The sequence below is a fragment of the Cryptomeria japonica genome, chromosome 9, assembly GCF_030272615.1.
Source record: "Cryptomeria japonica chromosome 9, Sugi_1.0, whole genome shotgun sequence".
Lineage (NCBI taxonomy): Eukaryota > Viridiplantae > Streptophyta > Pinopsida > Cupressales > Cupressaceae > Cryptomeria > Cryptomeria japonica.
This window is the reverse complement of record NC_081413.1, coordinates 512,622,320-512,646,428: the sequence shown is the minus strand read 5'-3', so window position 1 is coordinate 512,646,428 and position 24,109 is coordinate 512,622,320. Positions and strand designations below refer to the sequence as shown.

The window sequence follows — 24,109 nt, the reverse complement described above, 5'->3', positions numbered from 1 at the left end:
CACAAATGTCAGAAGTTTTCAAATTTTCAAGTCTTGGACATTCGAACTAGCAGATTTGTTAGCTTTCGGATTATAAAAATTCCAATTTCACTAACTGATAGAACAAAAGCGCTAAAACTACAAAAGTGTTATCCTAACAAGCAAAAGCGCTATCCCAATGAGCAAAAGCGCTATCCTAAACAACAAAAGCGCTAACCTGAACAACAAAAGTGCTAACTTGTGCGACAAAGGCGCTAACCTACTGCTTGAATGCATGAATTCATGATTAAAAGCACTATTCTATTGGAAACAGGCGCTAACCTAAGTGATAAAAGCGCTAACTTACTCAACAAATGCACTATCAGATTTCATAGATGCGTGAAATTGACTTACAAAAGAGTTAAATTGATTTCTCAAGAATAAGACAGGATATTAGAAAATGTAAGTACGAGGCTTGAGCCCCATGGTGGGCACCAAAAATGTTGAGGTTAAAGTTGAACTCCAAAGAAATGTCCCGAAACTTGTTGGTCCATCATAAAATATAAAAAGGAAACTATAGGAAACTTAAATTCAACCAATGAAGTAACATGAAGTAATTGAAATAAACGAGATTATACCTTTCATGATTTACACCTCATTGTGTCCTAACTCCACTATTCTTGGTTGCAGATGATTTGCTCTCAGACAAGCACTAGTAGCTTCAAAAATGGCATATGAAGAATGGACTGATAATTAACTAAAAATATGATATGCATATGCAAATGATTTAAGCTAACATTATATTAAGTTATGATAAGAATTCTAAAATCACTAATTGCTTCAAACTCACACTCACAGATGCAAGAAAAAAACTCCTAGAATGACTATAAGATTAGCTATTAGTTTCCAAATGGCTTAGGAGACCTCTTTTTATATATTTTTGAGTGCACGAGCTTAGGTAGCAGAGATCAACGGTCATTATTGAATCTTTCAAATTGGATGACTATGAGCAAGAATTTGAAGGTTGAGATAAAGGGGGAAGGAGAAAACAAGTGTCACTCATCTCACCTCGATTGAGTTGAAGACTTGAGAGGATATAGGATAGTTGGAGAAGATGTAGGAATGATAGGACAAATGGACTCAAGTCCTCCTAAGATATAGGGATGTTGGAGAGAATAGAGAAGAAGGTTAGGAAATATGTGTACGTACACAATATTTCATTTATTTTGGAAGTTGGAGATAAGTGACTAATAAATGATTTTATTTTATTTTATTACATTGAATTAATTTAGCCACGTGATGGATGAGTTGGCAAAAGAAAGATGAAGTGGAGATGAAAAGGTGAGTTGGAAAAGGGATTAAATAATTAAGAAATTATTTAATTAATGAGACTATAGGGTAGTAAATAGAGGAATAATTAAATATTAGATATCTAATTAATTGATTAGAAGAAAAGTATATAACGAATTAATTAATAAAATGTTTCAATTAAATTGATTAATAGAAGGACATGAAATGAATTAAATAAATTAATCTTTTCAAATTAACTATTTAATAGAAGAATAATTATTAAATAAATATAAAATATTTATTTAATTGCTCATAGCCAGTTTTATGTGTATACAATGATATAATGAAATGAATTAGGAGTGATGTCTTATATGGGGATCTCAAAATAAAATCACCTTTTGGCTGACTTAAAATAATCCTTCTTTTGCATTGAAGATAATTCTAGAAATGACAAGACTGGCTCTTTAACCTCCCAAAATTTCAACCAAAAAGCGTCAGACAAAGATGCTAGGCAATAATGCCTTGGCATAATAGGTTCGAAATTTTGCGATCAAGAGATTATAGGATCCTGATTTCAAAACTATAATTTATATGAAAAGTTATGATGTTTAAGTGGGGGGAAATGTGTTTTGAAATTTGAAACAGGGTAGAGCTCGTAATGATTTGGGATGGTAATTTAAGATAAATGCCACACCTAAAATTAAGGGCCCAATTAAAGTATTAGTGTATGAAAGTGAAATAGGACTCATAATGTTGAATTAAATATTAATTTAATGAAATAAAAGGTCCTATAATGCATAGAGGAATATGAAACACTAAAATTTGTGCTAGGAGAGTGAAATTAGATTCTAAATTAAAGGAGTACAATTTATGACACTATAATTTACAAGTTCATCTATGATTGTATTAGATAGGGATATCATGTATCCATCACTGTGTTTGATGATATTTAAGCCAAACCCTTGTAAACCCTCTTTCTCACGTAACAATCCACAAGATACCATTCAAAATAACATTAACACTCATTACACCATTCAAAGCAGTTTTGATGGTTAGTTTTACATTGACATCTACAAATAGGATCGTCATGATAGTGCTTTTGAAGGGAAAAAATGATGATAATCGCTTGAAGGGCATAGATTTATGGCATTCAATCATAGACTATGACAAGGGATAAAACCATGTAAGGTATTACATGAGAAGCTCGACAAGATGATAGTCTAGGTGCTAAGAGAAATAATCATATGAAATGGTCAATAGTGACAATCTTGCAAGGTGAATGTCATTTGAATAATGGACAAAACAAGAATGCTACTGGTGACCACAAGTAGGATACTAGTTAAAAAAAGAAAGGTATGGAAGTTTTAGAGGTTATATGAAGGTCCTTGGTGTGATGAAATGTTGAGTAGGGTGAAGAAATTTCCTTAAGAACTTGAAAGGCAAAAAAGAGGAAGAAGATAGTTTTGTGAAGAGAATGGTTGAAGGAACCAAATGTCATTTAGATCACAAACACAAAGTTCACAAGTTGATTTGATGGTGAATGCCAATCATGTAAAAAGAACAAAATGAATGTTGAAGATTAAATACAATACAAGGTAGTGATCCCAGTGATAGGACCAACAAGTAAAGAACTAAGCATTACCTATTGGTAGAGATGTTGCTCAACCAATAGTGTTATCTATAAATTCAACTCTGGTTGACAAGGGATTTGGTTGTTTGGTAGTATAGTTTCCATGCTATGTTATGGTCTTTGTGCATACATTATGTAAAAGACAATAAATTATATGAATAGACTATTTGAAGATAAATTTTCTACCCTTTTGTTATCTATGTCATGCGTCATGCATCTTGGCATGTGGGCAATCACAAATAGAACATTCAAGATCAAGACGACAACCTATAGTTATGACGACCATTAAAAGTGGATAGAGATGCATGGGAGAGTTTACTGGTAAGGTACAAGGCAATCCTTCATGGTAAGTATGGAAAAGGTAGTCCAAATACATTTTTAGAGCACAATCATCAACAAAGGGTTTCTTGACATAGAGAAGATGGAAATTGTCACAAGATGGAGGGACAATTAATGTCAAGGTTTCTTAATTCCTTTGATTTTCATTACTTTAGAGTTGTTGCCCGAACAATGTTGTAAGATAGAGAGAGACAGTGGGCATGCTAGCGAGGGTCAAAGAGACAAAAGACAATAAGAAGATACTAAAGAGCATTTTTGGGAGAAAATCTTGTTAGGTACAATGATATTAAAAAATAAGGCACAATGAACATCGTACTCATTAGCATGATAGATCGCTATATTAAATGTTGCCTTGGGTATTGAGGTTTTATTGTAACTAATGTGGCAAGAAAATGTTTGTCACATAGATCTTCTTTCCTATTACACTATGCCAAGGTTTTAGGGGTTATGAGAGTGAGGAGAGGTTTGCATTTGAGAATGATGTTGGAGTAATCTAATTTGTCACAATACATATAGAAGGCATGGATACCAATAAAAGACAACAATGACAACTCAACATGAAATATGTTAATGCTAGAAACAACTTAAAGTGTCAGAACTAAGGATAGGCTATAAGGTTTGAATGATAAACTTTTAGAGATGACAAAAACTATTTCAAGGAAGATGAACAAAGGTTTTAAATTTTTAGAAAATGAGGTCACGATGCTAGTCCAAGAACTTCTTCTATGATCCCAAGAGACTTTTGATCATTTTAAAGCCTTGTTGCATGACCTAAAAGAATGGGGATAGGAAGTTGAAAAAATTTGAAGGAGTAAAAGGTAGTTGTGAATAAAAGGAATGAATGAAAGATAATATGATGACCTATGTAATAGATTGAGAGGATTGAGGAGGTTGTTTTGACCTAGTTTGAACTTGTTTAGGGCATCCATGAGATTCCTAAGGGGGTATGATCAATGGAGGGGTCAAAGCAAGGGAAAAATGTTTCATTCAAACAACATATTGGATCATTTTAAAGACCTAAAAAATAGGGAGAACTTAGTTGAGTGCCAAGGAGGCTTGACCCAACCAACACATGTTCCTATGTTTAAGCAAGTTGTTAACCATCATATTAGGAGGTTCAAGGGCCCATTTTTGAGGTAGTTATGGTTCTTCTAGACTAGTATTGTAATCTAAAAAATAGTTCTTTCTACTCTTGTACTATCGCATATTTCAAAGAAACTTGATTCTCATGCATGTACAACTATTTGTAAGCACCTTTTGTTTAATAAAACCACTATTTACCTTCTCTAATATATTTTTCTATGTGTAAACTCGAGTGACTGATACTTTTTTCTATGATCAAGTATGTAAATCCTTTAATCATGTCTCATTTATTTCAACACCTCTATGGGAAGATAAACATACCTTGAACATGTTGTAGGCTATGACACTAGTTTGAACAACTTTATAGTTATGAGAAAACATGATCTTTCTTTATAAAATTGAAAAACTTCAACTTTCTCATGAAATATTGATGTGCAAGTATGTCAAACTTGGGTTGTGTAAGGATTAATTTGTTCATTGAATCATTGTGCATATTCAACAACATTTTAGGTTGTAGACATTTGTTGCATTTCCCCATAAATATTAGGTTTATTTCATGTCACATCAAGTCACCAAATCCCACACTTAAAGAAGCATCCCATGTTTTAGGAGGTTGTTGAGCTAATAACTCAACGAGGGTACAAACTAACCTAACAATAAGTAGAAGATTATTTTTGTTGTCAAATTGATGAAATTGAATAAATTTTTCTTGCACATGCAAACATCATATGGTCTCACTCAAAAACATCTTGAGAGACATCACCATCATTTGGGGGATGAACACTATAGTCCCATGTCTTGCATTGAGATCTAATCTCCTCCATCACTTGTTGCTACATCTTAATCTAGAATTGATATCTCCATTTATTCCAACAATTCTATGAACCAAGACATTGGCATCATTTTTCTAAATACATCAGATCGGGACATATTTCTACCAAACATATCATCTCCATTTGTAGAGTCGCACATTGTATATTTGGAAGACACTATCAAGGGCATTTGTCTTCTCTCTGAGGATAGTTACATCAAAGTTGTTGTCACTCCATCTCCATCTTTGGATATTGCTCTTGCCTTGCCTACACTAGCTTATATAGTGACAAATTCTACAGATTTCACGAGTTCACACATTTGACTTAGCCATCATCTATAGTAGTATTCTCATTTGTTTGATTGCCACCATACATCCATGGTTTTTGTACTTGAATCCTATATGATACTTAGTCCATCGTGTCAACATTTATTACAATTTAGCATTGGATTAGATATCATTTAGCATCATTTGAAGACATCACAAATTTGGAAATCATCTCAATCCTTTGATCATGTGCATAATTAAGAGACATTCATTCTTCTTCCTATATATTCCCATTTGGAATGAAAAGTCATCTTGCATACATTTGTGGTGTCGATTCTTCCCAAGGTAAGAAAGCTTGTTCAATGTTTGTGGATCATCTTCAACATCCAACATTGAACATCTACAAACACTACAAGAGGTATTTTGAGGGGAGTTACATGGTTTCTCTTCTCATTTGAGTTTTGGGAAGGCACATTTCTTTGCATGGGGTTTTTTCCTTATTAGTTTTTTTGGGAATTTACATAGACCTTCTCTCTTTTCTCTCCCATGGGGAGGGGGGAACATTCATTGTACATTGTGCTAGAAGTACTGCTTTGAGGATCATGATGGTCCTTCTTATCATGATGAGTCCTCCTTATATTACTTATAGTTTTCACTTGTACATTTTTGTTTTATCATTTCTATTTTAGAGAGAGATTTTCACCATATGAGTTTTTCTCCTTTACCCCATTTATGAAGAAAATGTACATGGGTAACTAATATGACCTAGTAGCTAGAACCCATCACCATCTTTGCATACATTACTCCCTAACTTGCACTTAAAAGAGGGGTTTTAGTGTAAACAGTGACATTATCAGACTAGTTAGTTTTTAGCCTACCAAGGGGAATTCACGCTAGTTAAGTCTCCACTTAGAGACTTTAACCTTTTTGTCTCACTTCATGTAATCGAGACACATGTACCCACCTTCTAAGACATGTCTTACATGCACACACTCACACATTTTTATTTGAGCATGCATGTGTTGCACCTTTGGAGGGGTAGTTTTTAGTCCTACCTTCCTACCTCCTCTACCTTATCCATATATGCAAGGCCCTCATTGTACAATCACACACTTAATTTTATATGATAGGTATCCTATTGTGCATTATTTTGTTTCGCTAGTAGAAGGTTATTTTGTACATTTCTCTAACATAGTATTAAAACATACAACTGCTTGACATTCATGGCTCAACTAGTACTAGCATTTCATGTAGAGATTTTAGAAAATCCAATTTATGCATGTAAGACTATTTGTGTAATATTTTTGTATTCATTTTTTTTGATTGACTATATTTTATGTATTTTGACCATGTTTGATTTTAGGCACTATAAAATGTCTATTCAATCAAATTATCTCCCTTGTAAGATTAATCTTTAAATCTACCAAAAATTGATCATTAATAAATTCTCTATAAACCAAACAACTTTACAAATAAGCTACATATAAAATTTTGGAAATTAATTTCAATACATTACCATATTGTAAATACCTTCTTTTAACTCACTTCAAAATATATAAATGAAGTCTATGCTTGTAACCAACCACATAAAACCCAACGGTCTAATCAATTGACAACCCACGCAAAGACTAAACAAGAGAAAAGAAAAAAGATTCTCCATCCCACCGGCATGACCCGTAGGCACCGGTGGAAGCCGGTGGCCACCGCCTATATATGATTCTCCTCAGCCTATACCTAATCCTCGACTCACCACCCTCATAAGCAACATATATTTTTCCTGTCGAGCGTCTTCAGAGCCGCAGCAAAGAAGAAAAACTAGCACAAACCTATAAAAACCCATCAAAAATCGACATTTACCGCCACATATAAATTCAAGATTTTGAAAGTCTCGATATATAAATTCAAGATTTCGAAAGATCCGTTTGCCGATTCCTATAAAAAAGGAAGAGACTGAAATCCGACAGAAGCCCTCTTTGGTTTTTTTTCAGGGTATTGAAGGGAAAATGATGGATTTATTTCTTTATTACTGTTGTGGATTTGTATTTGAAAGGAAGTTCGATTGATCGATTGTCTTTCTTTTTAAAATGGGCTCTCAGGGTGTATTTCTAAGGGTGAAAATTGGGCATGGCGGAGCAGGTCTTGGAAGGGAGCCAGCCTGTCGATCTGGAGAAGCACCCTTCTGGGATCGTTCCCACGCTCCAGTAAGTTTAATGCTTGTTTTCCTATTAGATTTATTTCTTCCTTCACTTTTTTAGATCAGGGTTCCAGACCGAGGCTGTGCCAAGCCTAATTGCAAGGAAAATGTGCTCATCTTGCTATAATTGTTGTCGGTGGTATGACCTTTGTGACATATCTTTCATCGAGCTCTGAAGCTTTGCTGCTCGCGTTGATTTTTTAATTAGCTCTGACAATGTCAAGGAAACTAGAGTTTTATTGTCATAATTGTCGCCAGGGGTACGAATCTTTCTCGCATGGAGCTTCAAGGTTGCTTAGGCTAACCCCAAGTTCTGAATTAGTTCTGATAATGTCCAGCTTTTAAACCTTTTGGCTGACCCCAATTTTTGAATTAGCTCTGTTAATATCCAGTGTTCAAGCTGTCTTGGCTTACCCTAGAGTTTGAATTAGCTCTGATATTGTTGAGGAAAACAATGCTTTCCTCGTCACAATTTTTTTATTGGTAGGAACTTTAGCACAAATTTCGTACCGGGCGTACTGGCTTCCTAGGAGTATCCTTCAATTTTTTCTCCATTGGTAGGAACTTTGGCATAAATTTCCTACCGAGCTTACTAGCTTCCTAGGAATACCCTAAGTTTTGAAATAGCTCCTACAATCGTATGTTTTTCTTGCTATAGTTGTTGCCTGTGGTCTGAACCTTGGTACAAATTTCCCTTCAATCTCTGCTTCGTCTGTGCTCCATATGTTTTGAATTAACTTTGATAATGTCATGAAAGTATGCTTTTATTGTCATACTTGTTGCAACATTGAGCTCAGTGTTATAAATCTCGGTACAAAACCTTGCATCCAACTTTGAAGTTGCTTAGAAGTTTTAGATTAAGTGTGGTAGCGAGGATAATAATGTCATGGAAAGTGCTGGTTTTCTTGCCATAGTTGTTGCCAGTTGAGTCCAATGGAACCAGCCCTGCCTTGAGCTCTAACAGTACCAAAGGAAACTGCTTTTCTTTTCACCACATATATGTTGCCATCTCAAGCCCAGCGGTATGAACCTTGCAGCAAAGTTCAAATATTACCAGTCCTGCTCCGAGTTTTGAATCAATTCTGACAACTTTGCATGCTTTTCTTGTTATGTTCGTGGGCATTTTGAGCCACTGGTAGAAGTCTTGGTAGAAGTGTTGCATCAAATTTTGAAGTTGAGTGGGCATACCCTATGGCCTAATTTAACTATGAGAATGTCAAGGGAAGTATGCTTTTATTTTTATAATTAACACCACTGAGAGCTTGATGGTACACATCTTGGTTCAAACCCTGCATGCTTTTCTTGTCATGTTTGTTGTGACTTTGAGCCATTGGTTCAAATCTTACCTCTTGTCTTGATTTAACTGTGAGAATATGTAATATCTCTGATTGGCGATACTGTGTGTTTTTAGTTGATTTAAATTCACACAGACCAATTATTAAATTTTATTTCAAACCAATTCTACTGCAAAGTTGATATGCTAAACAGATTACACAGAAATGAATTATAAACTCTTTCAATGAAGTTTATTTTTCTGCAATATCTGTTTACTTCTCTAATTACAACAGAGATTGCTTTTACAGTCAATTCAGTTTACCAGACTTTTGGGAACAACAACGGCAATATCATTATCAGAAAATATGATGAATCTGCAGCCAATAGTGCTGCAGGAGCGACCTCAGAATTACAAATCCTAGGCACTAAGGAATTTGCTTTAAATTTAAACAGACAGATGTTGTAGGAGCTGCCTGAACAGCGGACAGTGATGAATTGGCTGTGACCGGTTCAGGGGTATTTGTGCACTAGCCAGCCATAGAAATTAGGGGGTTTCCGTCCTCCAATCTCCAATGATATATGAACAGGGTGTCCAATCTGTTTGAGTATGATTAATAGATAAACAAGCATGCCTTCTCTTGACCTCTGTTTTCATTAAATATGCAATTTTTATTCTTCTTCACTCCCTCCACAAAACATCTGCACACGATCCTTGGCTGACACCATTACTTTTAAAATAATCAGCTTGTTATGTAACACCTCTGGTTTATAATCTGGCCGCCCAATTTAAACACTTCCATTTCCCTGTGTTATCTTTCCTAATCCCATGGGAAATGAAAATGGTGCTTACGTGTTGATGCAGAATCCTTAGGGGAAAAAGGGGAACTGACAAAAAATGTCAAAGGAAGTATGCTTTTCTTGTCATAGTTGATTGTATACAACCTGGTTCAAACCTTGCTTCCAGCTTCAAAGCAACCTAGATTTGCTTCGTCAAGTATTTATTTGGCTTTGACAATGTCAAGAGAAGTGCCCTTGTTCTTGTCATACTTGTTGCCACTTTTAGTGCAGTATTACAATCTTTCAATTGAGCTTTGAAACTGTGCAGATCTAAGATCAAATAAAAGTTCACTTCTCTTGTTGTACATGTTACCATTTTGAGTCCAATGTATGATCATTGCATTGATCTTTAAAGCTTTCTAGGCTTTACCTAGGTGTGGAATGAGTTGTTATGTTGTTGTATGCTTTTCTTTATTATGTTTCATCTTTATCCCAGTGGTGCAAATCTTGGTACAAATGTCCCATTGATTTTGGGAGCTTGCTGGGCTTACCCTGTGTTTTGAGTTAGCTCTTACAATGTCGAAGAAGCATGCTTTTCTTGTCATGATTTCTGTCACTGTCCAGACATCACATTGAGGTTTGAAGCTCTCTAGGCTTACCTTGAGTTTGGAATGGCTCAGGCACTGTTAGGGAAAGTGCACTTTTTTGTCACAAGTGTTGCAAAGTTGCAGTGAAAACTTATTTACCTTCTTAAGCTTGAAGGTACACCTAGTATAATAGACATGGTATAATTGTTTAAAAATACTCAATGCAAAGACCCAGTCACCCAAACTAAAAACAGACAAACCTAGAAATACTGCAGAATATAGTACTTTTTTATTTTTGTTATTTTTCGTCAATACAGTATATATTCAAATAGGTATTTATCAAAATAATACAGCTTATGAAACGTGTTGACATGCAGAACTAGACACTACCACTTTTCCCAGTGTCAATTTGAATGCAGGTCTGCTGCTTTAGGGTTTCTATTCTCAAGAAGGCCGATTGATGGGCCATGTTTTGTCTCCTAACTGCAGCTGTTGAAACACAATGTCCACCGCAAGAAAAATATGATTTTTGTTTTAAGAATTTCAAATTGTATCTCTTCTTCTCTGCCGGTGCTTTTCTGCCTAGTGCATTATGTAACTCAAGGTCTCCTATCCTAATACACCTCAATCAATGGCATGACATCCCTCATGTTGGCAGTAACTGGGCAAGTTAACTGACATATCTAGCTCCTCAAACTGGGCAGTTAACTGACAAATCAATTCCTCAAATTAAGGTAGTTCCAAACAGTTAGTTAACTGGCCACATTTCCACCTTAATTACATTCCACCACAGTTTTAACTAATTGACCAAATGCTGTCTTTATTCCAGTTGTAATTAACAATTAACTGTAGTTGCAACTTCTAACTATGCTACTCCTATGTCGATAGATCAATCACTAAACAACTGTTGACAGATCATTCACTTCCTACCCAATTTTGGATAGGACCCTCTACAATGCTAACACAGTGCAGTGGATCAAAAAGGGACACTACAATCTGCCCTTTCCAGAATCGCTTGCCCTCAGGCAGGCAGTATTGAACATCTCAGTTTCTTTGGTCTTTCCCAAGTACATCTTCTGTAGGTAAATTTTCCAACAGACCAGGGTCCCAAACCATTATACAAGAGCAATCATATAGGACTTGAGAGCAAGGAACTCTATGCCATTTCCCTCTTGTTATACCATTTACCATACCAATCAAGTGTTACAAGCTCAGTCCAATTTCTTCTGACAGTTAAGGCGCAAAAATTTCTGCTCCATCCTCAACTATGATAAGCAATATCTTGATAGATGGCCTCACCTTTGGTGCATGAGATATTGAACCCCAAGAAGTCTTTTACAAACTGCTTGGGCTCATCCTGTACAATATTCTCTTCTGTTGCCAACTATTGTTCTGATTTGTCAGCTGCATACCCAAATTCACATGGTAATGACTCCATCTTTTCAAGGCTTGAAATCTTGACAGATGTTTCTTGGACACTGCTAGAAACCACTAGAGCATCTCTTTCAAATAACGAAACTTTGCATTCAACATGCAATGCTAATTTCTGATGGTGTTCATTGAGAAAAACTATTTGTGTAAGAATTCATTTTAAAATTAGGAGCATTCAATTTGTTCATCTTCTGCTTCAATTCCTTTTTGTTGTCTTGTCAGGTTTTGTAATGGGAGTAACCATTTTTTGGTTATTTGTAGTTGAGCTTCTCTGTTTCTGTGATGTTCTAGCTGGATTTGAATTTTGCATTCTACTCTGAAGCTGCAATTTTCGCTTTAGTAGTTTGATCATTTTTTTTTGGGTCCTTTGAATTTCAATCATTGTATCTCAAAAACTTTCTGCTCTCTTTTCTTTTGTCAGACTTTTTGAAATTCTATTCATGATTCACAGGTCGACAGGATCATATTTCTAAAACCACTGCGAAGACCTAAACTTAAAACATACAAAGTAACAAACCTAGAAATAGTACAGCAAATAATACTTTTAAAAATTTTTAAAATTCTTCAAAATAGTGCATAAGCATATAGATATTCATGAAACTTATACAGCTTAGTAAATAAGCTCACATGCAGAACTAGTGGTATTCCCAATTATCAATTTGAATGCTGATATGCTGCTTAAGGGTTCCTGTCCTCCGGAAGTCTGGTCTTTTTGCATGGATGGTTTTGTTTTCAGACTACAGCTTCTGAATCATAACATCCAGCCAAAGAAAATAATTGATTTGTGGTTTCAAAAATTTGGTCTGCATCCCTTCTCCTCTGCCCAATGCATTATATAAGTCAAGCTCTCCTTTCCTAGCACACCTCAATTAAAAGAATGACATCCCTCAAAATATTGGCAGTTACTAGTCAAGTTAACTAACAAATCTTACTCCTCAAACGGGGCAGTTTACTGACAAATCAATCCCTTAAATTAAGGTAGTTCCAAACAGTCAATTAGTCACATGTTGACCTTAATTCTAGTTCACTTTAGTTCCAGACCACGGTACTCCAATGCTGACCTATACAACTGGTGACAGAACAACGGGACATCACACTGGATGACATCATTGCACTATGCATTGATTGCGTACCCCTAATAATTCCTTTGGAGATCGCTTGTGTTTTCCCAGTCATTCATCTCTGTAGGCTGAGTTCCAAACTTTCAAATGCACTGTATATGAGATTCTCCAGAACCTCACTTAGTCATATATTGAAACTTCTCAATCTTGGGAATATGACTAAACCCCATTGTGGGTTTGCTTAATGTAGTGTGTGGGTAATCTTAACATGTGACAGTTTGCACACATGCACCTTCCTTGTCATGATTGTGATGTTGCATGGTCATACAAACTCTCAGCATACTTTGATGCAACCTGGGTTTATGTCAAATTCTGAATTAGCTCTAACTATGTCACTGAAACCACCACATCACCACATGTAAAGTATATAGGTATTAATTCCTTGGCCTGCAGTAAACACTTTGATCAAGATATATGAGATTCTCTGGTTTAATCTTAAATTTAAAAAGCTTTATATACCAATTAAATTATGTAAGACAGGGTTGGGCATGTGGTAGTCTCTTTAGTGTGATGGCACGTGATGAAAATAGATATGCATGTATATGGAGCCTTTAAAAATGTTCAATGATACCATTGTCCCAAGCATGGATTGCTCCCTTTCAATTGTTCAAATTTAAACCTTGCAGGGAGGCTTCAAAGCCTCTTGGGCTTATCATAAGTTAAAATAACCCGGATAATGCTAAGTGGACAATTGTAAATGTCTTTATTTTGAGGGCACATTTTTAGTAAAATAGATATGTCTCAAGCCATTTGAAAATGGACAATGACATCATCCCCTTGAGCATTGATGGTACCCTTTCTTATTTTCATGTGGTGGCAATTAGTTGTATGCCTACGCATTTACCTATAATGAATGTTCTACAACCAGTTTACCCATATGTTAATATTCCCCCACGTTGATGACATGATCTACCTCCTTAGGTATCCCCTTAATGAAATGTGTGTGAATTTTGAAATTTTAGTTCTTGATAGGTTGTGCACATGCACTTTCTGTTTCCTAATCCAAATAGGAAAGGTATTAACTGTTGTAGCTTGAGGTCACACTTGATGAATGCACTTTTGTGAGCTAGGACTATGAAGTTTCTCAATAATGTTTTTGTTCTCACTAATGATTCTTGTAATTATGTTTTAATTAACATGCCTATAAAGTAGGCCATATAGATACATAACTGAATTGCAGTATTCTTCAATCCAGGTGACATGTACTCCCAATTAGGGATTCTTCTATTTGTGTGGGATTTTTAACACGGGTCACTCTTATATCAATGCATTTCTTTACTTTTACATAAAATTGTCTGATTGTCACTGGTCAGCAGTGTTATTTTCACTCTGATTTGCTTTTGGGGGATTCTTTGGGTCAAACTCTAAATCCAACACCACCACATGCAGACAGGCTTCATAATTGCTAGTGTTTGAACATTGATCTTTTGTCTGGTCTCAACCAGCAGAACACAGCATAAGGATCAACTGCATCTCAACAATTATTAAGACATTGTCACACCTTTATATGTTATGGCTATGGTTTTGAATACCACAGGTTCTTCTCTCTCCGTTATACACCCATAACTTAGACAAGTATGATGTTTCCATGGAGCAGGGTGTTTCATCTCATGACAGTTTATCTACTTATTCTTGGAAGATATTTAGGTTGGGCTGTATGTTATTTCTGTCTCTCACCTGTTCCATTAATCGTAGGTTGCGTTTATGTTGTTTGTAATTTGTCTGGTATTTGTATGAAAATTAGAGTTCAATTTCTTGAGTTGATGTGTAATGTCCCCTGTTTAGGGGTAAGTGATTTGCCCAAAAATAACAATTCCAACAATGACTTATTTACAAAGAGTTTCCTATAATTAAATTACATAATAGCTATTGAACTGAAAAGAAATAGTCAATTAATATTTACGTAACCCGGGGACGTGTCCCCAAGCTAAAATCCCCCGTCCCCGTACCGGGGACTTGGGGACGACGTCCCCCTGCCGTCTCCAAAATTGCAAAATTTGTGCAAAACATCCCGGAAACTTGCGGACGGCAGTGATTCTTGAAGAGGACGTCCCCTCGTCCGCAATATGGTTGGGGGACGTCCCCCTGTCCCCTAACCATCCCGGGGATGGCCAGCCGTCCCTCTTCCCCCTGTCCCCTAACTGTCCCGGGTATGGCCAGCCGTCCCCCTTTTCCCATCACATTTAAAAAAAAAAGACTTAAATGCTCATAAAAAACATTTATTTTATTTTATTATAGGTCTGTAAAACTGGCTTTTCACTAATATGATGGGTAAACATGTCTGAATCACTTCCAAAAGCACTCAGAAATATGAATAACAGCTTGGTATAGAATTTCACAAACACACAAAGCTTTGTAGTGCATAAAGAAGCGGTTGTAGGTCATAATAGAAATGGAAGATTATCAAAATATCCTACCAATCAGAAAGAAATATTGAACTACATGCAAACAAGAGTTGGCATATCGACAATGTATTTTCAATTATGAATGCATATTGAGTATTGACAATGAATTTTGAATACAAATGTGGTATGTTAAGGTTCTATAATGTACATATACCTGCTTTATCCATGTTTTCATATGAATATACTGTATATATACATGCTTTATCTATTTTTCATATGAACATTTAAAATTTCCCTATATATTTTAAATTTTCCCTATATTTTAAATTATCATGATAGGGCGCTGAGAGATTGTTCTCCACAACTTAAGCTCAAGGGTGTGGAACATCCAACCAAGACAATTCAACCCCTTGGACCACAAGCAAAACAACTTGGGGTGGTCTGCTTAATTGACGGAACTGGTCTTCTACATTTCCCTACCATGTTTCCTTACTAATCCCACATATGATTGATTAAGTACTAATTTAATAGATTGACAAATCCAAGATTTACAAGATATTTCATAATAAACAACAGACTGAATCATATAGTATACCAATTACTTGTTAAATAGAAATGGCTGCCTTGTTTGAATGCAATTTATATCTCTGAATTCTGATCTTAATTGTTCACCCCTATAATATTTCAGCAAAATATAGATGTTGCATTCATATACTCATGTTACATTTCCATATGTAAACTTACTAAATTTAGGTTGATAATATTAGATCATATTATGCTCTTGTTTGTCTTATTTCCTGATTATCAGATCAATTGCTTATTCCCATTCCCCCTTCAACAAATGACTTTTTCTCCTTTTTATATCTTTATGAGGAAATCCTTCATCCAAACCGTTGCCCTTTAATAGCTCGTAGTTTAATTTTAATTTAATCCTTCTTTATTCCCAATTGCTAGTATGAAACTAGCGTCACTTTTTCCTTAAGTATTATCTCCATAGACTTATATGATGTTAATACCATTCAAGTGATTTCCTTGTTAATTGTTTGTTAATTTAGGCAGATTATCATTGTCTAATGCTGGGGGAACAATCTCTGACACCAGCAGTCTTTGTCTTTTGTGAAGTGCGATTCATATTGTAATTCCTAGCCATAACGTTGCTGCATTCAAACATTAGAGAATGGGATTTATTGCCAGAGTCATCCATACCATATAAAAGCTACCATAATGAAACATTGCCTCCTTGAATGCATTGATTATGATGTAGATGGGAATTGCTTGGCCTTGGAGTACTGTATAGTATTCTTTTTGAAAATGGATCATTACATGATGTGATTTGATTTCTTGTCTTGCCCTGTTGAAGGAAAATTAGGCCCCCTTTGTTTGGTTGGTGCCTTTTGGGTTTTGGCTAGTCCTATATTAGTATATTCTCCTAGGTTGGGAGCTTCTAACACACTGAAGGGAACACAGACTTCCCATTTGTTCGTTTTGTGTGTTGGTTAAAAATTTTGTTAAATTTGTCATGGTGCTCAGAGGACTGCAAAATGTAGCATATATGCAATTATTCTTGGAAACAATTAGTTTGGTGCCTGCTCCTTATTTTTTTAATTCCTCTTTTAGCACTATTTATGTTGTAGTTTGTTGAATACTATTCTGGGTGAACATCTGGGTTTGAACAATTTGCATGTTTATTTAGTTGATAATTCTTGGCAAAGTGTGGATTGGAGTTGCACATCTGCTGCTAGTTCTCGGTACTGCCTATGTTGGATTTAAATGCATATTTAGTTTGTTACCAAACCCTGACATGCTTTACATTTTGAGCTCTTTAATTTTGGGTCTGAGTTGATGTGCATGTCTAGGTTGGAGCTTTTTGCATCTTGATTTGGGTTCTAGCATGGCGTTTGTTGGAGTTCGATTAATTTTGGTGCCATGTCTTGGAGTTTGCATATTGATTCAGTTTTGTATTTTGTGGGTATGTTTAGCTTGAAGCTTTACGCATATTGATCTGGGTGGAGATTCTTGTCACTTAGGAATGTCTAGGTTTTTTTTTTTAAGTATATTGCTTGGGAAGCTTGGTTTGGGTTCTGCTTGTAAAATGACTTACTTTTCTGGATTGGATTCTTAGAGATTTCATTAGTTGCTATTTTTATTTTTAGTTTAGTAAGCTGTTTTGTTGATCTGTGCCTATAGTTTAGAAGATGTGAATACAAGGTGTAAGATATGGCAATAATCTGTTGACTGTGCTAATTCTTGATAAAGTTTATGTTTTTAAGTTTATTGCTTACTAATCTGGGTGCTAATTCTTGGGAAGCCTGGCTTATGCTGAGAGGCATAATGTAACAGTGGCAGCAGGGGGAGAAGCATCTTAGGTCGTGACCTTGGAAGTAAAATTAATTAAAAAAAGTCACTTCTACCTTTTAAATACAAAGACATTAAAATTATAAAACATACGTGAATGCCTACAAAAGAAATTATTAAAAAGTAACATTTAGGTATATAATGTTTACTACACTTAAAAGTAAAAACAAAACAAATAAAGGAAATTCAAAGAATGAATAGTTCCTTTTTGAAAAGTACGATTAAAAGTTACATACAGAAGTAAAACAAGGTACTACTTACAGATAGCCCTTCAAATACAAATAAACTAAATAATGTAGATAAAATAAAATAATTGTGTCCATGTATATATGTAGTAAATAAAATAGTTCTAAAGTAAACTATCTCTCGAAGTGAATAAATTAGCTCAATACTGATATCACTTGTCATTTTTTAGAATCTTGCATTTCTTATTGAATTTAATTCTTAGAGGTTTTTAGTTTCTATGTATTGGCACTTTTTTTTGTAATTTCAGCTAGTTTGATAATTTATTAATTTTGCTATGTTGATCTGAGCCTGCTTTTAGAAACTTTGGTGTGATCGTGTGTGCAAGTGGCATGGATATGACATTGATCCACTCATGATGGCTAATGTGCATTTGTTTATTTTGGGATTTAAGAAAATAGTGCTATTATTTTGTAATGGGGTTTGTTTTTGCTCGTGATTAATGGAGGTTGGAAATGAGAAACAAGTGTCTAGGCATCAAATTTAATTTGGGTATTTCAAATGCGGAATATGGCAAGAACATAGTGTTTTGTGGAGGAATTTTTGTTTCTCATTTTGTAGAGCATGAGATCAGCGTGGCCACTAATATATGTACACATACCCTTTCCCGAGGCAGTATTGTGTTTTACCTCAAGTTTTTTGTATGAAATACTTTTAGATTGTATCATTTTGTAGGAAATAGTTTCAGATAATATCATATTCTATCAAATATGTTAGTTTATATCATTTTATTTTTTTAATTAGTGAAACTTTTATATTTACGGTATCAGAAAACAGCAATGGAGACTGTAACAGCAATTTTCAGTAACCAGGAAGCAAAATGGTATGGAAATTTCTGTGCTATATTGTATATGTTTATATTTTTCTGGGAAGTACCTGGTAAAATCTCTGTATCTAGGGGAAATTAAAAATTCTGGAAATGAGACCCCTAAGTTATTTCCTGTAATTTGATTTATGACTATCCCTATTTGAGGCTGGAAGGCACATTTAAGTTTCATCACTGCCTTCATTGTGAATATTGCTTTCCAATAAAGTTCCGATTTAAGTTTTTGTTGTATGTTGTTCTGTGTTCTCTCTCTCTCTTTGTTGTGCTTCTTATTGAATCTCACATCAGCATCCCCTTTTCAATGCTAATTTTACAGTATAAAATTTTGTGCTTCCTATTGAATCTCACATCAGCATCCCCTTTTCAATGCCAATTTTACAGTATAAAATTTTATGTACATATATAGAGGATGATGTTTTTAATTTTTAAATGCCATATTGTATTCAATATTAATCAGTGGAACACTCTAGAAGTCCAAAGATACTTTTTCTTGAGTTGTATTATTGTTGGTGTAAATAATTATTCATCATGGATATTATTACATTTACCTAAGTTTACTTAGGTACATGCATTTCATTGTAGTTTGGGTATGAGATTTTCCACCTTTTATGGTGTTGATCTTGTTACATTCCACCTCATGTGGAATATTATATTGTTTCTCCTACCTACCACACCTATTTCCTACCCACCCTTGTTTCTTATTGAGCCACATGTCATGTTTGTGTGCTCACATATCCATATAGCCTTGCCTATATAAATAGGCTCATTTACATTGTTTGTACGGGCAATCATTGAACATCTTGTAATGATCCAGTTGATCATATTTTGCATCTTGATAGAATACAGTTTATTCTTATCATCTATTTCGTCTCTCTTATTTGTGCTTTCCATTGCCTCTAGATCTTGGCAAAATCTCACAATTATTCCTGTTGGATGTCATGTACTCTCAATGGACGAACACAGAAATATTGTGTCAACTGTAAACTTGGATTGCAAATTGGATCTTAAGGCAATAGCTCTTCAAGCTAGGAATGCCGAGTACAATCCCAAGGTAAGTGGCTTGGATATTACGTCTATATTTCCATAAAAGTCCTCTCACTTTGCTATTCATAGTCGGTCATAATTAAATATCTCTGCATAGAGCAACATGCTAGCAAAAGATACATAATTATAGTATGCTGTATTCTAAAATGGAAGCATTTTCTATTAACTGTATTCTAGAAGATTAAAATTTTTTAGTTAGGCTTTTTTCACTGAATTGTGACTGCAAATTGCTTAAAAGGATCATAATTTGTTATCCAATATGATATCTCTAAAGATTTTGAGGTCGGCACTGGTTGTTTGATGACAGCGTTTTGCAGCCGTCATAATGAGAATTAGGGAGCCAAAAACTACGGCCTTGATATTTGCATCAGGGAAGATGGTGAGTGCACTTTGTGGAGATGGGCAATGTATGCCTAGGTTTCTCTGTAGACTCAAATTTCGGTATAGCAGAAATGATAATGTGTTGTTCATGGACAATGTGATGCATATCTAATTTGTTCTATTTTAATCTCTTATTGCCTGCAGTGGTTTATGTTTTAAACTAGCAATGTGCAATTTTCCTTGTTATTTTAGTAGCTTACTCCATCTTTGGATAAATAAGGCCTTGTGCTTTTTATTGCTAAAAAGATACTGTGATAGCATTGCATCACAGTATAGTGCATGTGCAACCCCTGCAATGGGTTGTACTGGTAATGTGTTAGTGGCAACACAAGCCACAGCAGTTGCAGTGGGACCACTGCTAGTGCTTGGCTGGTAATCATTTTGGAAGCTGAGGAAATTATGTGCAATTTACTTCTATTACATCCCATAAGTTGTATGCTATGTACTTTTATAACTTTGATGGTAAACATTATTGATTGATCAGAATCAAGAAGGCTGCTGATGTTATCCAGGGAATGGTGATCCATCTTTGACGTGTACACTATGTAGGCGTGACATGCATGCACTTGTCCATTGTACTCATCGCCAGAAACTTCATCTTTTGTGTTTGAGAATATAGATTCTTTTGCTTTCACACGTGCTGCGTTAATACAGCCTGGTGCAATTATAAGATGGGTATATCACAGGCACACTGAATTTATTTTTAAAATTGAAAGAGGCAAAAATATTAGTTACGAAGAGAGTCTACATGTTTGGAAATTAAATGGAACAAGAATTTAATTGACTTGAGGGCTTAGCCTATTAAGTTAGGCTTAGTCTGAAAAAAGGTTGTTTTTCATTGGAGATGCTCAACAAACAGACAAAAGTGGTTTAATGTTAGTTTTTACCAGTTCAAAATTTAGTGATAAAGTAAAGGAAAAGAACTGGAACACCTAAGAATGGTGTATATTTGTTTCAACCAGTTTGGAATAAATGTATACTGTTATCATAACTTATCTGTGCCAATTTGGTCTCTTCGATTCCTAAGGGGATGAATTGTTTGGTGTTCTTGATATACTCCATTTTCGTTGAAAACTGTGCACATATTAAATAAGAGTTAAAATTTTAAACAGATTATTTTTCAAGTTTCACAATGCAAGTTTGTATTCTAAGATAATTATTTTTCTTATCACGTGACACTTGGTACTTTAATATTTTGTTAAAGAGAATACATGCTCGAATTTGTAGAAAACTTAAAATGTATCACAAATCTACCTGAATTTAGGTTGATCTAATATTTATATTGTATATATTTTCATAATTAATCTGATAATAATTTAAATTTATTAATATAGTAATGAACTATTTAGAATAGATGCCTTAAACTACATCTATTTGAAAGATGCCAAGAGACATCAGTCTTGAGAAGCCTATGTTAAGACTTACTACATAGGTTACATATGCATCTTAAGATTGATATCTCTTGGCCTCTGGATATAATATTTATGATATCTATATGCTAGTTAGGATAAATTGTATGCTCATACAGGCATATAATCAGAAGAGCTAAAAGACAGCACGATTTTACCATGTTGGTATATCTGGATATAATGCTATAATGTTGTGGCTATATTTTATAAGTCTCAAAATGCTTATGTTATTTCAAAAGGCTGCACAACACAACTTGCAGAATTATTTTTTCAATATTGCTCATGCAAAACATCATCTGGCTTGACCTATGCGGTGAAATGACAAAGCCATATTTTCAGACGAGTCAAAATATGATGTAAAAATTGCTTCTTGAATCTTAAGTTACATACTATTTTGAATTCTGGCTTGTCTGTACCTCAGTAATCATGATCAGGTGCAAGTCCTGAATAAATTTAAGAGAAAGAATACATGGTTGTGGTACTTATCAAAAGGCAATTATTGCCCTTAGTTAATGGGTCCGTTCACCAAAAAAAAATCATTTGGGTTTCAGACAAAATTCTCGGCATGGTTGTTTCTGCTCATAAGCTGACTGTGTTATGTAATTGATGGCTGCTGTACTTTACATTGTTTGCTGGATAATCGTGGAAGTGGTGGTTGATGCCTGTTTTGGGGATTTCACAAAATTAAATCATGCAATGATTAATGTGATTCAATATTTACCTATTTTTGAACTACGTGACAAATCTGTAGTTGTTTTTCTCTTCTCAATCTGCAGGTCTGCACAGGTGCAAAGAGTGAGCAACAATCAAAACTTGCTGCAAGAAAAGTAAGAGATGAACCCATTATCTTCTTCTGAAATAGGTGAAATTAGCTTCACAATATTCTCATATCGCTTGTTTTGGCATGTTACACGAATGTTGCATTTGATGCAACTTTCTTTTGAGATTCTCTGTAGGACCTCATGAATGCATACAAGGGAGATTCCAGTGTTAATTTTCTTTTCGCAGTCTGTTTTTGCACTGTTTTAAGAACATTTTGACTTTTTGTTTGTGCACAATTAGTATTATTATGAGACTATGTTGAGATGGATAGCCCTGACATTGGGACTCCTGTGTTGCAGTATGCTCGAATCATCCAAAAGCTGGGATTTCCTGCTCATTTCAAGGTATTACTTGGATCGAGTATTCGATCTGCTGTACAAACAATAGAATCATTTGATGCTTGCTATTTGTTATAGTTAAAAAGTAAAAACTTAAGGATCTGAATGTTGCTGATCTGCAGGACTTCAAGATCCAAAATATTGTGGGATCGTGTGATGTGAAATTTCCTATTAGATTGGAAGGACTTGCATATTCCCATGGGGCTTTCTCAAGTGTAAGTTTTGTGGGAAAATTTCATCAAATTTGTTCTCTATCCCGATGCTACACGGTAATATTGATACTTATGTTTTCCTCTGTAGTATGAGCCAGAATTGTTCCCAGGCTTGATTTATCGGATGAAACAGCCTAAAATTGTTCTTCTCATTTTTGTATCTGGAAAGATTGTCCTTACTGGAGCAAAGGTGCATATGTCTCGACCTATTACATGTTTTGATTCTTGTATAATGAATGATATTCAGTTTTCTCAGGCTCTTTTGAAAGCAAAAACCTGATTTTGATTTGTCATCCACGTGTAGGTAAGGGATGAGACATACACAGCCTTTGAGAATATATATCCAGTTTTGACCGAATTTAGGAAGGTTCAACAATGGTAAGTTTTGAAATACGAATTTGTTATGAGGAAGATTATCTACTTTTTAATAGAGTTTATGAATCCACGTGAGAATGAGAGTGACTGACTGGAGATTGTTTTCCTTGCCTCTAGACATGTATCAGGTTTAGTCTTACAGTTGACAAACCATGCAACAGAGCACGGAAATGGAGATATTTGTATCCAGCTTTATGAAGAGATCGATTTGCTGGATTGGATTTTGTTTTGTTCGACCTTTCTTTAAATTACTTGTGAAGGGATATGTCGGCTGTACATAATTGATATTCCATGCGCAATCATGGCAAAATTTGAACAGGAGACATTAATGCTTCTATTAAAATGTTGGCATTCTTGTGCTCATTTAATATTTTAATGCCAGATTGTTTGTTTTCCTGGTGTTATCCAGAATTCTTGTAATGGTGTCCTGTTTTTGGCTCAAAGCCAGGAACAGTGTTTCCCATTGATTCTATATACTAACATTTCAATTGTATTACAACAAGATAAATCAGGAAGGCACAACGGATGTCTGTGACAAACCTGTTAAATTAATGAATGATAGAAGAATGAGCAAGGAGGATGTTAGTTGGAACTATATTCTTTCAAAAGAGACGAGCAGGGTTAAAAGTTGCTTTCATTTCAAGCTTGTAGTACAGGAGTATTAAGAGGTAGTAGATTGCGCATAATTTAGATATTTTAAAATATACTGAATTTTATGCAGGCTATTTGTTTCAAGCTCTTCATGCGTTTCTATATATTAAGGTTCCAAAGTCTAGGCCTTGCCCATTTGGCATGAGATCTTGTGATTATTGTGATCTATATATTTCAAATTTAGCTGATATCTCCAAGGTTGTGTTTTCCAAACTGAAATAGTAATTTTGGACAAACAGGAAAAATTCCACGAGTGGCCTATAAGAACTTTGACAATTTTGTAGGTGCTATCAACATTGGATGTTACAGTGTTGTATTTGATTTAGGACTTGTTGCAACATCTGT

General features: G+C 34.9%; 1 protein-coding gene across 3 annotated transcripts; it reads left to right on the top strand.

The window, feature by feature from the left end:
• Positions 1-7,110: 7,110 nt before the first annotated feature.
• Positions 7,111-23,708, top strand: LOC131066948 (TATA-box-binding protein 2). Of its 3 annotated transcripts, XM_058001856.2 has the most exons (10): positions 7,111-7,367; positions 7,475-7,579; positions 19,496-19,583; positions 19,884-19,955; positions 22,143-22,193; positions 22,488-22,532; positions 22,649-22,741; positions 22,827-22,928; positions 23,043-23,116; positions 23,231-23,708. In XM_058001856.2, coding segments are annotated over exons 2-10 (603 nt in total). In that variant the 5' UTR covers positions 7,111-7,367; positions 7,475-7,502; the 3' UTR covers positions 23,232-23,708. The 3 variants fall into 3 exon arrangements, with proteins under 3 accessions (XP_057857839.1, XP_057857840.1, XP_057857838.1); XM_058001857.2 differs by lacking the exon at positions 19,884-19,955; XM_058001855.2 differs by lacking the exon at positions 23,231-23,708 and having other exon boundaries at positions 23,043-23,120.
• The last annotated feature ends 401 nt before the right edge of the window (positions 23,709-24,109 follow it).